This window comes from Chiloscyllium plagiosum, chromosome 6 (genome assembly GCF_004010195.1).
Source record: "Chiloscyllium plagiosum isolate BGI_BamShark_2017 chromosome 6, ASM401019v2, whole genome shotgun sequence".
In the NCBI taxonomy this organism is placed as follows: Eukaryota; Metazoa; Chordata; class Chondrichthyes; order Orectolobiformes; family Hemiscylliidae; genus Chiloscyllium; species Chiloscyllium plagiosum.
Window position 1 is genome coordinate 92517839 of NC_057715.1, and position 18269 is coordinate 92536107.

Genomic DNA, 18269 nt, shown 5'->3' on the forward strand with positions numbered 1-18269 from the left:
TTTCACCCTGCCACCCAGCTTTGTATCATCAGCAAATTTGCTAATGTTATTGCTAATACCATCTTCTACATCACTAACATATATTGTAAAAAGGTACTGATTCCTGCGGTACCCCACTGGTCACTGCCTGCCATTCTGAAATGGAGCCGTTTATCACTACTCTTTGATTCCTATCAGCCAAGCAACTTTCAATCCAAGTTAGTACTTTGCCCCCAATACCATGCGCCCTAATTTTGCTCACTAACCTCAAAAGCTTTCTGAAAGTCCAGGTACACTACATCTACTGGATCTCCCTCGTCCATCTTCAGAGTTACATCCTCAAAAAATTCCAGAAGATTAGTCAAGCATGATTTCCCCTTCATAAATCCATGCTGACTCTGTCCTATCCTGTTACGACTATCCAGTACATAGATCTGTCAAAGTTGCCACCCAAGTGGATAGAGCTGTTAAGAAAGCATGTGTGTTTTGGCTTTCATTAACAGGGGGATCGTGTTTAAGAGCCGCAAGGTTTTGCTGCAGTTCCACAAGTCCCTGGTGTGACCACACTTGGAATATTGTGTCCAGTTCTGGTCGCTCTACCATAGGAAAGATAGAGAGGCTTTGGAAAGGGTGCAAAGAAGGTTTACCAGGATGCTGCCTGGACTGGAGGGCTTGCCTGATGAAGAAAGGTTGAATAAGCTCGAACTTTTCTATCTGGCAAGAAGAGGAAGAGACTTGATCGAGGTATACAATAATGAGAGGAATAGATAGAGTCAATAGCCAGATACTTTTCCTCCGGGCAGGATTGACTGGCATGAGGAGTCATAATTTTAAGATATTAGGAGGAAGGTATAAAGGAGGTGTCAGAGTTAGGCTCTTAACGCAGAGAGTTGTGAATGCATGGAATGCGTTGCCAGCTGTGGTGATGGAAGCAGAGTCAGTGGGGACATTTAAGCAACTGCTGGACACATGGATAGCAGTGAGTTGAGGGGTGTGTAGGTTAAGATTTATATTTTACATTAGGATTAAACCTCAGCACAACACCATGGGCTAAAGGGCCTATTCTGTGCTGTATGTTTCTATGTTCTAATTCAGCCAACTGGCAATCAACATGTGTTCAATTGTTTGCATCGCCCTGCAGGAAAAGTGTTTGGTATTTCTTGACAGCAGCGTAAATATAGTTAAGGTCTCAAAGGTATTGGAACTGCAGTTGTGGAGTGTGTTCTAGCACCCACATAGCCTGAGCCCTGGCCGTTAAACTTCACCTAAGGTACATGTTTACCAACAATGTTAGCATTTCCTTTTCTTCTGGTAACGTTCATAACCTCACTATCACATTGTCCAATGAATACCATTTCTCAATAAAAACTGAAAGAACTTTTGATGCTGTAAATCAGAAACAACAACAGAAGTTGAGGGAAAAGCTCAGCAGGTCTGGTAGCATATGTGAGGAGAAATCAGAGTTAAAGTTTCAGTTCAAGTGACCCTACCTCAGAACTGAGGATACCATTTCTCCATCCTTTAGCTGTTTTCTAAAGCCTTGGAATGTGCTATTGCCTCAGAACTACATTGTGTCCCACCTTGCTTAAAATTGTCAATCTTCCTCCAAGCCCACCATCAAATTAGAAATGGTCCAAATAATCACAGATTACATTCTGAGAAACTATAATCATGGCTCTTTGTTTGTACTCAAAGTCTTCAGGTTCTATACCATCATCCACTCATGTCCCGTCTCTACATTCTACTTTTTTCCTCATCATTCCAATCACACTTTTCAAATATGGAGTCAACTGCAATTCTCCAAAATTCTTTTCTTCCTACCTTTCTCCTCTTTTCAACTAATTCTTTTGCTTTTAAACTCATCAAATTCCTGTTAATCAGTTCATTTTTCAGCCCCTGCCAACCTAACTCTTCCTCTTGAACTTATTTCTCTTCAGCATGGCATCCACCTTAATGTAACTAATGTGAAGTTTATATCCGAGGAATGCTACAGCAATGCAGAATCCCAGAAGAGTTGTAGCATGAAGGAGGCCATTCAGCCCATTGTGTCTACCTCAGTTTGTTAAATGAGCATCATTACCTAGTGCCAATCTCCTGCTTTCTCCCCACACTCTTGCACATGATTTTTATCCAAATTATCATGCAAATTGCTGTTGAGGATTATGGCATATCAGAACTTCATTACAAATAATCCTACAGCACATATGGAGGCTATAAAGTCCATTGTGTCTGTGTCTTCAAAAATGATATCCAATTGGTCCCATTACATGCCCTTTCTCTACAGCTCTGATATATGATTCTCTTTTGAAAGTTGCTGTTAAATCTTCTTCCATCAACATTCATGCAATGCATGCCAGGTCATAACAATTCACTGCCTTAAAAAAAGGGCTTAATAATCTGCAGCCAAATAATGAGATAATTATTTTATTATTCTACTATATCAGTACTACTGAAGTGTAACTTTATTTATAAGCACATCGGCTTTAATTTGTGCTTGTCTTAAGTTGTGTGCCATCACAGTGGTTGAAATACTTGAATATCATTTAATTTCTCAGTATCGAAGCTTGGTATCTCACTACATCTCTTTAAAGTCTTCGTCTCAAATAAATGGAAAAAGTAGCAAAACAAGCTGAGAGTTATAACCTTGAAGCGTAGAGACATTAATCTAATGATGTGTATTCCCCAGAACACATGCGCCACCAATTTCTGCTCCAGGTGACAGTTTTTCCATTAGCTTCTTTATTGCCTCACTGGGACAGAAAACTGGTTGGGCTGAGAAAGTTGCATCCTTAATTCTGCACTGGCCCAGCAGCTATCAACTAAATATCATTGGTTAAAGCATGGCTATTTTTCAGCTCTTTGTGAAGTATTGATACTAGAAGAAAATAAAAGGACAAGTTCATAGACTTAAAATTTTTACACCTGTTCCCAATTGCTTTGATGTTTGCCTGAGAGAATTGAACAAATGTGACTTTCTCCCTATGTCTCTTTCTCTTCACAGCCCATATTACCCCATAGCCCAGGGTAAGCCTACAGGAAATCTTCCTCTGTTTAATTCCCCATCTATAAATCAAAGAGAATTATTCCCAACAACTGGAGATCTTAAAAAACATCCATTATTGTTGCAAGACCAAGAAGAAGTGTGTGGCCCGAAATTACCAGCCTCAGAAAAATGCAATTAAAGTGGGAATTATTTATACTCTGAACCGACTGAAATACTTCAGGGAACATTGGCTTGGTACATCAACAGACTGAAATATCTTAGGGACAGTCAAATCATAGTGAGTCTTGGGGTTTAGCTCTAATAATGATTAATGAGGCTACCACAAAGATAAATTACAGTGACACAGTACAACACTCAAATGATAGAACCTGCCTAAATGTTCCTAACTTCATTTCATTTTTGGTTTTGCAGTCATTAGTCGAGATAGGAGTTCTATAGGAGTTAACTATCGGGAGTAAAAATACGTAATAAGGTCTGTGATTTTCTTCAGGGTTGGTGGTAACAGATTTGAAGTCGACACCATCTATAATAAAGTTTTAACCTCATGGGCATAATGGCAATTCCTTATCAGTGAATGCCCATTAGGTATATTTCACTATAGGGAGAAAGTGAGGTCTGCAGAAGCTGGAGATCAGAGTCGAGAGTGTGTTGCTGGAAAAGCACAGCAGTCAGGCAGCATCTGAGGAGCAGGAGAGTCGATGTTTTGGGCTGGAGTCTTCATTCCTGATGAAGGGCTCTGGGCCGAAACGTTGATTCTCCTGCTCCTCGGATACTGTCATATTTCACCAACGGAAAGCCAAGAAAGGTCATGAAAAGAAATTGACAAATAAATCTAAAGAAACCCAACATTTTTAAATATAAATATACAAAAAAAAAGACAGAATCTCAAAAGAAAGAGAGCACCTTATTTGGGATTATTTTGACTATGCGTTTGGAGCAGGACCCTTCTGTTTTCACAAAATACAAAGCAATACAGCCATGACATTCGGTGGGGAAAGAGGGGTGTGAATATCAGGTGAAACTAATATAGTGAAAGAGGAAGGATGAAGGAGTTTAATATATTTGAAAATGGATGAATTCTGGGTCTGAATGAAATGTATCTTTATCTTTTGGGGGAGGCAGGTAGAGATATTGTTAAATCTTTCCGAGAGGTTGACATGGACGGTTGGTGACAGTAAAGCATTGTTGGAGTCTATATGGATTTCTGCAAGGCATTTGATAAGGGCCAACATAGCATTGTCCATGAACACAAAAACCCAATGCAAAGTGGCAGAGTGAGTCCAGAAGCAAAAGGTCACGGTCAATGGATGTATTTGCGACTGGGATGTTGTTTCCAGTGGTGTTCCAGAGGGCTCAGTATTTGTTTTTTGTATTACAGATCGATGATTTGGACTTGAATGAAAGGGGTGTGATGAAATATGAAACAAGCTCTCCAAGTGGAATCATGCAGTTCTGAAGGCAGTGGGACTGAAAGCAGGAAGGTAACTTAATTAGACAGAGTTAAAAATCACACAACACCAGGTTATAGTCCAACAGGCTTTCGCTGGTGTGCTTCCAATTAAACCTGTTGGACTATAACCTGGTGTGTGATTTTTAACTTTGTACTCCCCAGTCCAACGCCGGCATCTCCAAATCTTAATTAGACAGAATGGTAACATACCTGAATCCCAATTCCACTCCAATTATGCTCTGGTCAGAAAGGCTTAAGCCTGAATTTCCTGCTCTGCCACCAACTGAGGTCAATTAATAACTGATTAATGATTATTCCAACCGGGCTGCAATTCCCTCAGCTTCAGGTGGGATTGGAAAGAGTGAATTCACCCAACTGGGAAAGCAGTGTGGACAGCCAGCCAACTCTTTGGAGGGGTCCACTGGATTGAGGGGCGAGACATACAGCAGTGGGATATAGTGGTCCTTACTGTGACAAATAGGGTGTCTTGACACCTCTTCGGCAAGCAAGCACCAAACCCTATGACACCGGAAGATCTGTGTTTACCTGACCAATACTGTTCAGAATCTTATATGTTTCATTCAGATTGCTTCTCACTCTTTAACTTGGACCCAATGTATTCAGCCTTTCATCACATGACAACCTCTTCATTCCAGGGAGCAATTTAGTAAACCTTTGCTATACCACCTCCAAAGCAGGTTCCATTAAATTTCCACTAAGATTAAAATCCCAGTGCACAATGTGAACCTATCATCGCTCTTCCCAATAGTGACTTTAAAAACAACGAAGGTATTTGATTGGGTGGGCTGGTAGCATACCTGAGCTACATTTCTCCACACCATTGAGTTCTGGAAAAGCAGACCCATCTTTGACCATCCCACCCCTTCACTAATTGAAATGCTTAAGTGGCTAATTAAAGATTTATAAACACCTCATGCAGCTGTTGCCAGTAACAAGTTAGCAGCAGGCAGGGCTGGTGATATGCATCATACACTGCAGCTAAAATTGTCAGTCACTCTATCATCTTGGAGCAGGGTTACTGAGGTGTGCAGACAGGGGAGTTCACTTGATGCCTGATCAAGGGACTGAACAATGGGAAAATGATTGTGTGTGTGCAGGGAGTCACAGAGATACACTCTGGCACTTGCAGTCGACCGCTTTGTTGCTCTCTCCCTGTGACCCCCTTCTCTTCCCCCCCCCCATGAAGTCCCTCTCCACATTATTTAGTTGTGATTCAGGTCCTGGTGCTGCTAGGCATAGGATCCACCAGCTCTGATTGGCTGGTGGCCTTCAAAAGGTTCTGACCTATTACCTAGGGTCTTGATTCAGGGGAAGGTTCGCTGGTGTCCTTGCCATTGCCTGACTAGATTGTGGTTCACCAGGCATCCCCAAGAAGAATCAGCAAATACCTTTTATTAACTCTTCAGTAGCAGGTGGAACCTCCAATGCTTCAGCAAGAATCGTCTTGGCACTCTACAGCAATCTGGACTGAGCATCAAGTTTAAACTCATTATATCATCATCTTGGTCTCCATTTCCTTTCCTTCACTTTTGTTTAGCTATGTTGTGTTATTTTCATTGTGTTTCTTTCTCCATCCCTTTATGTTGCACTCTGATGGATTTTATGTAGGAATTCACATGTCGCACAACCACTCTCACTTGAGAGAAAATTGGTCTGAACCAGTTGAGTGCACAAAAATCCCAGAGCAAAAGAGGCAATATTTGACAGCAATCATTATAGCTGAATGATGAAGTTTGATGTACACTCTATTAGCATTATTACAATTGGTTGTGGAACTGAACATCCGAAAGCAACAATGACAAAAAAGGGTCCTTGAGAAGTAATGAAGGTGGCATGGTGGGCAATGGATTTGGGAAGGAAGCAGTGACCTGGATGTGAATGGACAGGGTGGGAGGAACAGGGGCCAAAGAGACAGTTGTGTTTTGGAGGGGGTGGTGTTGGGTGATAACAACTCATCTTTTTATAACTGATCCAATGTTAACTTTCTCTACACTTGCATAAATATACTTCAAAAACTTACCTTTTCAGTTTCTTATGGACAAATCAGTGTTGCACTGGGGATCAAAGCTGATTTAGGCCCCTTTGTTTGCATATACACAGGGCTTCCGGATGGGTCTTTACCCACGGCTGATTTCTGGCAGAATACATGTGAGTCATGCCTGTCCGTCATATTGAAGGTTAAAAAGGCAATTTCAGCATCTGGTAAAGTGGGGCGCTGCATGGTTGAATTTCTCGAGCGTTACATGTCATGCTAATATCAAGAAGACACATGTAGAAGACACGAGTTAAACCTCAGCTGGAGTAGTGTACATCACCATTATAGGAAATATGGGAATGCATTGAAGACAGTGCAAAAGCGATTGACAAGAATGTTTCCTGAAATAAGAAAAAGTTATGAGGATGCGCTGGAAAGGTTGGCCTGTTCTCCTTGGCAAGAAGAAAGCTGAGAGGAGATTTGATAGGGATTTTCAAATTCACAAGAGGCTTGGATGATGTGGTGTACTGATATATTGAATTGAAATTGTGTGCAGTGATGTGAGAAAGGCAAGAGATTGGCACTAGGTAATAGAGCAGGTCCAGGCATGATGGGCTGAATGGCCAATTCTGTGATTCTGTGACTACGTAACTTAAAATAAAGCTTTTGACTGAATGGCTCTGTTCATTGTTTTCAAAATGCTAACAGCACAAGGGTACAGTTAGAATATTCTAGCATTTATTAGGTGGGAAATGTTCCTTAGTGGGGAAAAGTTTCACAGTTTGTCTAAGGTTTTTGCAGCAGATTAGCTTTGTTTATGTGAAGCTGCCAACTCAAACAAAGTCTTCCAGCAGGCTTTTTAAAATACATATTTTATTGACAGAGCTGCTTGAGTACTGGTTATGAATTTTTAATTTCCTTTGTCTTATTCAATCCTCAAGTCCAACTTGAGCTGGCTAACTCCATAAGCCAGCATTCCTCTAGAAATCGCATGAGAGGTAAGCCAGTGTCTCTGTGAACATATAATTAGCAGTGAACTCCACCAAAATCATTGTTAGTGGTTTTAATTCACATCCTGTTTTACACTGAGTGTTTTACACTAAGTGCAGGAGGTCTGATTTTCTTTCCCTCTATATTGTAAAGAGAAATAGTCATATCTGAAACTTGCTGCATTTTGACTATATTTTCTATTTATCTACAAATAAATCTTTTTGCTAGATTTGATTACACTTGCACAATAGCTGCAGAGTACAGTAGAAGTTACAAATAGGCTTTATAAAAGTGACAGAATCAGTACTCCATCTTGCTTCAAGCTATTAACGTTCTGCATTTGATTTGTTTTGTGTGAGATTTATAACTAGGTCAAGTATAATAAATTCAAAATCAAACAGTCATTTTTGAAAGGAATAGTGGTTTTCACCATGCAGCGTGTATCGAAACAACTGAGAAAGACTTGCATTTATGTAGCACCTTTTACCTTTCCCCAAAGAGCATTGCAGCCAATGGAATACTTCTTAAGTATTATTGTATTATGGAAAACATGGCTTCCAGTTTGTACACAGAAAGGTGCCAAAACACAGCAATCCAATAATAAAAATATCTATTTATAGTTTTTGTAGATGGATATCGCTTAGGAAAACACTGGAGAAACTTCTGTATTCATCTTCTAAACAGAGCCATGGTATCATTTACGTCCATGAAGATGACAGATAAAGAAGTCTCAGCTCGACATCTCATCTGAATGAGTGTGCCTCCATCAGTGCAGCATTGAGATTAGATTACATTACAGTGTGGAAACAGGCCCTTCGGCCCAACAAGTCCACACCGACCCGCCAAAGCGCAACCCACCCATACCCCTACATTTACCCCTTACATAACACTACGGGCAATTTAGCATGGCCAATTCACCTGAGCTGCACATCTTTGGACTGTGGGAGGAAACCGGAGCACCCGGAGGAAACCCACGCAGAACGGGGAGAACGTGCAAATTCCACACAGTCAGTCGCCTGAGGCGGGAATTGAATCCGGATCTCTGGCGCTATGAGACAGCAGTGCTAACCACTGTGCCCCCGTGCCGCCCACAGTGGCACAGTGGTTAGCACTGCTGGCTCACAGCGCCAGAGACCCGGATTCAATTCCCGCCTCAGGTGACTGACTGTGTGGAATTTGCACGTTCTCCCCGTGTCTACGTGGGTTTCCTCCGGGTGCTCCGGTTTCCTCCCACAGTCCAAAGATGTGCAGGTCAGGTGAATTGGCCATGCTAAATTGCCCGTAGTGTTAGGTAAGGGGTAAATGTAGGGGTATGGGTGGGTTGCGCTTTGGCGGGTCGGTGTGGACTTGTTGGGCTGAAGGGCCTGTTTCCACACTGTAATGTAATCTAACTGAGATGTCAACTTAAATTATGCATTCAATTCTCTGGAGTGATACTTGAATCTAGAACTACTCAGAGGTGGGTGTATTGCCATTGTGCAAAAGTTGACAACTATAATAACTATAATTTAATAGCTGGTATGAAGGATTCATGCAGCTCCAACTGCATTTTCTAGATATAATGGCGTTATCTACTACTATGGTATATCGCCCACAGATCAGTATTTATTTTCTCTGAAGGTCTTACAAAGGGCAGAACTAATGCTTTTTTTTAGAAATGCGATCAGTCAAAAAGTCTTTGCTCTCCTCTCAAAAACACCAACTCTGTTGATGTTGGTGCCTCATGGTCAACTCTGATAACTTGCCTAAATACATATCAGTGGGCTAATACAGGATAGGAGCATCTCAGCTGAACTCGATACTCACCTAATCTTCTACTTAGAGGCACATTGCTGCAAGATGCCACTAATACTCATGAGCAGGAATCCCTTGCACCAAGCAGCTATTTTCCCAATAAATCATTAACATGACCTCTATACACAGTATCACACAATGCATCATCTTGTACTTATTCACTGGATATGGGCATTGCTGGCCACTTATTGCCCATCCCTACCTTATGTTGAGAAGACAGTAGCTGATCTACTGAAGTCCACCTGGTACAGTCCACACATAATATTGCCAGGATTTTGACTGACAACAAATTCTTTAATCTCTGCCTTGTGGCGATCACTATCACAAACCTGTGCATGGCATTTAATGTAGGTGACAGGGGTCTTACCCATCAGCTGACAGCCAGCGGCTATCCTGCTTCACTCCTTTCAAGGATGGCCTGCTGAATTAATTGGGGATGTGGAGGCGTAGCAGTAATGTGAATGGAGTAGTAATCCAGAATTCCAGGCTATTAATCTGGGGACATGGGTTCAAATCCCCCCATGTTAGATGCTGAAATTTGAATTCAATGAAAATTTGGAATTAAAAAGCAAATCTAATGAAGCCATTGACAGTTGTCATTACAAACCCACCTGATCCACTAATGTCCTTTCGGGAAGGAAATCAGCTGTCCTTGCCTGGTGTGACCTATATGTGACTTCAGAACCACAGCAAAGTGGTTGACTCTTAGCTGCGCTCTCTGGGCAATTAAGGATGGGCAATAAATGCTGGCCTAGCCAGTGACACACACATCTGATGAACAATGTTTTTAAAAAAAGTGTCACTCAGGCAATTAAGGGGACAGAAAGCACTCCTCAGGATCAGGGACCCCAGGGAGTGAAAGTTCAGCCCATCTCTCCCCCGCCCCCCCAAAGTAAATCAGAAGTCGGAGGTTCACTTAAACATCAGTGGACCAGGGAAGCCATGGGTGCTACTGCACATCACCCAACCAAGGCCTCGTGTTATTACTGGATCCTTGGCCTCAGGTGAGTGAGGATGGATGAAGGATGGAGAGGAGGTGCCTTCATGTTAGGGACAGGGAGTGGCTCTCAGCAGGCACCATCCACCTCTCCCCCTCTCTCCTGCCTTCTGAGAAGGTTTCATGCAACCCTACATCACTTTGTTTGTCATAGTGTCCACAAAGCGAGCGTCCTAGCCTGCCACTTCGGTCAGTAAAAGTGACAGCGAGATTAAGCCCTTAACCAGATTTTAATTGCCCACTTCAGCCCATCCACAGACCTTCCTGCCATGACTTGATTGAGATGCAGGTGGGAAGGCATGGAGTCTCAATCGGTTACTGTCACACCTGATAAAATACCAGCCCCCTCTCCCCCAAAGTTACAAGATTGTGCATTAAATTCTGACCTCAAGGGAAATGTGTGAAAGAAAACCACAGTCTTGAATCACATATTAATTATATGTGAGGTTCCTTTGTATATTTGTTGCTAACATTGTAGAAGCATGCCTCAGACTTGGTGCCAACTCTAATATCAGGGTTGCTATGTGGAGCACAGCAATGTGCCCATGTTCTCCATGGTTAATTCCTTGTCCATTTTTGTCTAAAGACAAGAATGTACAGGCTGTGCAAAAGTTGGAAATGATTCAATTTCAGTTCTTCCTTGTCTCACTCAAATGTTCTCTCCAGCTGTGAAGAAGACTGAGGCCCAGTTTGATCTTGTAAGCATTCAGTTTCCACATGTATTCAATAACTGTCACTGTACTACAATACTGAATGGGCAGTCTGCCTGACTTTTCTCCTTCCCCGAATTTAGAACTGCACCCTGCCCAGTTGCAGTATCCTTACCATTTCCTCAGCTGAGATCACCTTGCTCAGCAAGGACTGACCATCAGCTCTGGGGATTTTTTGGCTGTGTGTTGTTCCTGAAGATCTGACTCACCACTGAAAGAAAGGGGCAGTTAAGTAGGAAAGTCTATTTGTACTTTATGGGGCATTTCACAGCCTGGCTTGTCTCTGGTTTAAATTCCATCATTCAGCAACTTGTAGCTTATGTTTGCAATTGCTGTTAAAAATATGACAAACATTTCATATTTTCAGAAGTTTAAACTTTAGATGTGTTTGTGTTTGAGAGACAGTAACAGGATTAGGTCAAGTGAGGTATCACTGGCTTTTGGAAACAAAATCAGATTTTCAGAGATTTTCAATGCTATAGCATAACATTCAACTGCTCTTGGTTATGGTTACAAACTGTTAAAGTAAATCAGATGAACACAAAGAAAACTACTGACAGTCACCATTTGTGAACTGGACTAATTTGCAAGTGAGATCAGTGTTAAGGACTGGGAAAACGTTAATATTTTCGCAGTTTATCTTCATAATACATCCACATTTGATAATACCCATGCTTTCTGCTTAAGAATAACCCTCCCTAATATAAAAGCAGGATTTCAACACCACTTGGTGTTCTAGTAACGGAGAGCATCCATTTAAGAAATGAGCGCATGTTCAGCAAAACATTTTAACATTGCATATATTACATTGAAGGATGTTATGATATGGGATGCATATCAGTGTAGCAGTGAAGGCTGAATTTATAATAGCTTTTAAAGTAGAAGCAAATAAATTATAAATTCAGGAATCAATGGTTATCATAGGTTGATGGAGTTCAAAACATGAACAGATCAGCTGTGATCTTAATGAATGGTGGAGCAGGCTCAAGGATAGCTTGATTTGTGTTCCTATTTTGCCTATTTGTCGGCTCTTTATTGAAAAGAAAAACCTAAGAGGAATACTGAAAATATTATCCACATTGTGCATCTTTCTGTCGTGTCTGAGGAAAAGCGTCAATTTGTGTCAACAAACAATGTCAGGATGCACACAATCTCAAAGTTCAAATCAAAAGGATGGTGCTTAAGCAGAGGAGCCTCGTGGGCTGGAATTATTGCTGTCATAATCAGCTGGAAAGAGTGAATATTTGTGTTGAAGTTTGGAACAAATTCAAGAAGCTCAACAGCACCAAGGACAAAGCAGCTCGCTTGTTTGGCACCACATCTACAAACATTCACTCCCTCCAGCACCGACACTCAGCAGCAGCAGTGTGCACCATCTACAAGTTATACTGCAGAAAGGGTCCTTAGGCAGACATTTTTCAAACTCACAAATACATTTATCTAGAAGGACAAGAGGAGCGGATACATAGGGACACGACTACCTGCAAGTTCCCCTTCAAGCCACTTACCATTCAGACTTGGAAAAATATTGCTATTCCTTCAGGGTAACTGGTCAAAATCCTGCAAGAGCATGCCCTCAACTGGCAGCTAAGACCACATGACTCGAAAAGATTCTGCCCTACGTTTCAAAAGTATTCACCTTCAGCATTTCAGGATGGTCATGACAAATGCTACATGAATGTCAGCTTTCTTTTCCTCAGTGGCATTCCCTTGTTTGGTGATAGGTTTCCTCAATGTATTGGAAAACACTGAAAGGTCAAACCCAGTCAGAGAAGTTATCCTCCCTCTATTTTATGGGTAGCACAAACTGTCGAGACCTCAAGTTTTTCTAACTAAGAGAAAAGCTGGACCCGTTTCAGAAGGGAGATGAACTTCCAGCTATCTGGAAAGCAAATCGTGTTTTGCAGGAGCTTGACATCTCAAGACTTCAATACCTGAAGTGAGGTCACCCAATTCAAGGGGGATGTTTGCTTAATGGTAGAAATATAAGCCCAACGATTTTACAATTAACATGCTGTCGCATTCCATTTCATTTCTTTATATAAAAAAAATTGTGGAAATTCAAAGAATGTTTCTGGTCCATCCATTCTGCCAACTTGGAACCATGCAGGTTTGCAGGAGCTACAGCTGTGTTCTGACCATCTGCAATCTCATCCTATTTCGCACTGCTGCGCTGACCTTGGCCCTGACCTCTGACCCTGCATGATTCTGAAGGCTGACAATAATGGATAGCAGCAGGATTGCTGCCTTCCACAATAAAAGTAATTACACTTTTTAAATAAAACCATAATTCACCAATTATTTTATTCTCGATATGAAGTGGAAGTTGCAATATCTCATTTGGTTCTAATATTCTGGGATGTACCAGGATGTGGGAAGCAAATAATTGTAGAATCTAGAATTAGAAATAACAGAAGATTTCTAGGTGTCAGAATTTTTCATAACCAGTTTGTGCTGTCATGCCTGCTGTGCTAAAACTCTTTATGGTTCAAATAGGCCCCTGCAGTTTTATTTATTGCCTGGAAACCAAATCCAAGCATAAGCTGAGCGTAGCAAACTGTCACTTTCCTGTCATCTCACTGTGACGTGGAGTCAGACTGCTAAACAATAACCGACTAGCGATGGCTCCAAATGTCTCCTTAGAAATTCAGATAAATGCTTGCAGTATTACTCCTGCAGGAACCATTAAGGGGCTGACAGCACAGTTTGCTGTTTCCTCCACAGTCTCATGATCTCCAGCTTTCAAGGAGGCAAAGACAGCGCTACCAGCCAGCAGTGAGTGGAGGGATAAGGGAATGCCTTTGAGCTGGGCACCACCTCTTCCCAAGAACCCAACCCATACAAGATTTGCCTGATTTTATGCACCCCTCACACCCTCTCACATAGCAATCAATGAATACCAATCAAAAGTAACCTGCATTCCTCTCTCCCCATTCCAAGTCCAAGATACTGAAGTCAATTATAATGGCAGGGTATATAGATGCACACACTATCTCTCCCATGTCTGTAGTCTGATCTTCCTGATTACGTGGAATCTCAGGTTGATAAAATAGTGAAGGCGGTGTTTAGCATGCTTTCCTTTATTGGTCAGAGCGATCGTGTACAGGAGTTGGGAGGTCATGTTGCAGCTGTACAGGACATTGGTTAGGCCACTTGCACGATGGGCGGCACGGTGGCCCAGTGGTTAGCACTGCTGTCTCACAGCGTCAGAGACCCGGGTTCATTCCCGACTCAGGCGACTGACTGTGTGGAGTTGGCACGTTCTCCCCGTGTCTGCGTGGGTTTCCTCCGGGTGCTCCGGTTTCCTCCCACAGTCCAAAGATGTGCAGGTCAGATGAATTGGCCATGCTAAATTGCCCGTAGTGTTAGGTAAAGGGGTAAACGTAGGGGAATGGGTGGGTTGCGCTTCGGCGGGTTGGTGTGGACTTGCTGGGCCGAAGGGCCTGTTTCCACACTGTAAGTAATCTAATCTAATCTAATCTATTCTAAAACTTTTGGAATATTGTGTGCAATTCTGGTCTCTCTCCGGTAGGAAGGATGTTGTGAAACTTGAAAGGGTTCAGAAAAGATTTACAAGAATTCTGCCAGGGTTGGAGGGTTTAAGCTATAGGGAAAGGTTGAATAGGGTGGGGCTGTTTTCCCTGGAGCGTCAGAGGCTGAGGGGTGACCTTATCGAGGTTTATAAAATTGTGAGGGGCATAGATAGGATAAATAGACAAGTTCTTTTCCTTGGATTGGGGGAAGTCCAGAATTAGTTGGCATAGGTTTAGAGTGAGAGGGGCAAGATTTAAAAGGGACCTAAGGGGCAACTTTTCACACAAAGGGTGGTGTGTGTATGGAATGAGCTGCCAGAGGAAGTGTTGGAGGCTAGTACAATTACAATATTTAAAAGACATCTGCATGGGTTTAGAGGCATATGGGCCAAGTGCTGGCAAATGGGACAAGATTAATTTCGGATATCTGGTCGGCATGGACGAGTTAGTCTGAAGGGTCTGTGTGCTGTACATCTCTATGACTATTATAAATATATTTAAAACATGGTTATGAGACGGTGTTGCAAATCTGCCCAGATTATACTACATGGTTAACAAGTCCTGCTTCCTTGGGTCCAACGTCACAGACATGTCTGTCCTTTGATTTTGAAGAAAAACAGCCACCATTTATAGCTGATTAACACCAACCTGACTCTTAGGGACAAGACACTGGTTTATGAGGCTTTGTTTTCTCAGCACTTTGATTTATCCATAATCAGACCTTTCAACTTCCCCAGCACCTTCTCCTTCGTGATGGACATTACACTCATCTCTGCCCCTTGACTCTCTTGAAGTTCCGGTATGCTGCTGGTGTCTATCACAATGAAGACTGATGCATAGTTACCTACTCAGTTCATCCGCCATTTCTTTTGTTCCCCCTTCTCCAGTCTCGTTTTCCAGTGGTCCAATGTTCGCTCTTTCCTGTTACGTTTTATATGTCTAAAAAGGCTCTTGCAATCTTCTTTTATATTACTAGCCAGCTTACCTTCTTATTTCATGTTCTTTCTGCTCTCCCCCCTCCCACCCAATGTTTTTTCAGTTGTGCTCTGCTGGTTTTTAAAGCTTCCCACGAATCTTCACCACATTGTAAGCTTTTTGGCATATATAGAATCACAGATTCCCTACAGTGCAGGTGGAAACCGTTTGGCTCATTGAGTTTACGCTAATCCTCTGAAGAGATTCCCATCCAGACCCGGCCTTGCCCTATCCTCGTAACCCCACACTTACCATGGCTGGCCCACCTAGCCTACATTTCCCTGAACACCATAGTGGGCAATGTAGCGTGGCCAATCCACCTAATCTGGACTTGGAAGGAAACCAGAGCAACCGACGGAAACCCACACAGACACGGGAAGAATTAGATTAGATTAGATTCCCTACAGTGTGGAAACAGGCCCTTTGGCCCAACAAGTCCACACCGATCCTCTGAAGAGTAACCCACCCAGACCCATTTCCCCCTAATGTACCTAATGCTGTGGGCAATTTAGAATTGCCAATTCACCTGACCGGCACATTTTTGGAATGTGGGAGGAAACCAGAGCACCCGGAAGAAACCCACGCAGACACAGGGAGAATGTCTATCTGTGTAGAGTTTGCACAGTCACCCAAAGCTGGATTCGAACCCATGTCTCTGGCACTGCAAGGCAGCAGTGCTCACCACTGAGACACCGAGCCACCTGGGTGACTTTGGGCAAGACGCTGTTTCCATATTCTCTTCAAATTAATTTTTGAGATTATGTACCATCGCATGCACACCACTAGGCAATAATAAAGTCCTCTCGTGAATATATCCATGGGAACCATTCCAATAATCTTATTAAAACTACCCACAATAACCATATCATACTGCAATATGACCAATCTCAAAAGAAAAAGAAAACAATTCTTTTAATATGTCAAGAATTCCATAATAACGTAAACCCCAGGTGACACCATGGGAAATTCAGATTAACCCTGTTAAAAATTGAATTAATGTGATTTTCATCATTAAAAAAATCCAAAGTTATTTTGTAATAACCATGTTCAAACATTTAGACCCTTTGTATGTCCAAGAATCTTACACAATAGCATATTAAAAATTCCATGCAGCAGTCCAAAATAAAACAATTCATCATCCGTGGACCAATTCAGCAGGTCTTTGGCCTGGATATATTTTAATGTCATTCAAATATTTCAAACAGACACTGTGACAGTCACAGTGTGCGACTATGTTTCTATACAGACCTACATATTTATCCTCTGTTTCAGAAAACCTGAGAAATAGCTCAAGGTGCAAGTTTGTGATGTCCAGAGCACATGAAGGGTTACAATGGCTGTGAGTTAGATCTGCTAGATGATGCTGAGGTGACTTTAAAACTGGTACAGTCCCTCTGACAGTACAGCAATCCCTTGTGAGTTCACCTCCGGCAGTGCAGTACTCACTCAGTACTTTGCCTTCAACAGTTTTAAGCATTCAGGTCATCCACAGTAGCTCCCTCTGGCAGGATAGCATTTCGTCGATGTGAAACAATTCTTTAAAAAGATTGCAGTTTTCCTAAATAAAGTTGGATCAGTCCAGAAAGCCAGTGGGTGAAGGTAACTACTGAGCAAATAATTTTCAGCTGTACATTTATTTACAGAGCTAAACACAGCAAGCACACACCTCCTCACAGTTCCAGTAAATGTCTTTTTAGAATTTTATTTTAATATACATCTCTGGGGCATGACTGGACTTGAATCCGGACCTTGTGGCACAGAGCTGGAGAAACTAAGACCATGGCACAAGACCCATAATCTACTCCTTTGGATTCAAGTAAAATGTCAATTAATGTCCGCAGCCTGCACACCAATGAAACATGAATAATATAGAATTATAGAACATTTTATACAATTATAGTACCCTTCCATCAGAAAAATCAGAGACTGCTTCATCATAAAATCACTTATCTGAGAGTTGGAGGATGTATGCACACGGATGCTGGGCAGTGCTACTCTCAAAACAAAGTCCATTGTTTTGATTAAAGGTCATCAATCCTGTTCTTCTCTCTAAAGTTGCTGCCTAACCTGCTGAGTATCTCCAGGATTTTTTAAAAATTCATAGTTTGCTTGTTTATATTTTCCTCAAAGCTGCAGGAAATGTGCAGAAACAGTAATTGGGGACTTGAGTAAACATTCTGATAAATGTGACTAATAATCTATGAAGTAACTAAGTCATCTTGGAGAAGTGATAAAGTCTTACAGGCCAGAAAGTCCCAACTTTATGACCCACCCTGTGATGAATGATTCATTTTAGTTTAAACAGTGGCAGTTGGGTTAGGGTGGGGAGATTCCAGATAGAGTCTGCACTTTGGCTCATTATCTGCGACAGATACAAGTAGAAAGCGAAAGGGGAAGTCATCGAGAGTGCTCACTCATTAGAAAGAAACAAATGGTGGTGAATTTAACCTGATACTTACCATGGCCCAGACGGTAAAACTCACAAGGACCAGTATGAAAACAGGTCAAGATCTGCTGGTATACACGGACTTTGACCTGGTCGGATCTGGATTCGTACTGGAGACAACTACATAACTAGTTGCTCTGAAATGTGGCACCAGCAGTTTTCATGACTTTTTGGTACTCCACACTAAAATCCGTATTGTCTCTTTGCATCATCCGTTGGAACATTATGTTCATTTGTCTCTTTCTATATTTTTAGAGAACTCCTGCTTACCCTCACAATCCCTCTCCCCACCACGCCCCGCCCTCACAATCCCTCTCCCCACCACTCCCCGCCCTCACAATCCCGGTCAATACCACTGCCCTCCCTCACAATCCCTCTTCCCACCGCACCCCGCA

The 18269-nt window shown here is 42.1% G+C and overlaps 1 protein-coding gene across 2 annotated transcripts in view; it reads right to left on the reverse strand.

Moving 5' to 3' along the window:
• LOC122550820 (LHFPL tetraspan subfamily member 6 protein-like) overlaps positions 1-18269 on the reverse strand; it is a 167331-nt gene that overhangs the window by 13587 nt on the left and 135475 nt on the right. Inside the window, exon 3 of one of the 2 annotated variants that reach the window (XM_043692124.1) lies at positions 16601-17232. The exons of the other annotated variant lie outside the window; for it this stretch is intronic. Coding sequence (XP_043548059.1) covers positions 17135-17232 — 98 coding nt within the window. The 3' untranslated portion in view covers positions 16601-17134. Of the gene's footprint in view, positions 1-16600; positions 17233-18269 lie in introns of those variants that run through there. 2 annotated transcript variants of the gene reach the window in all.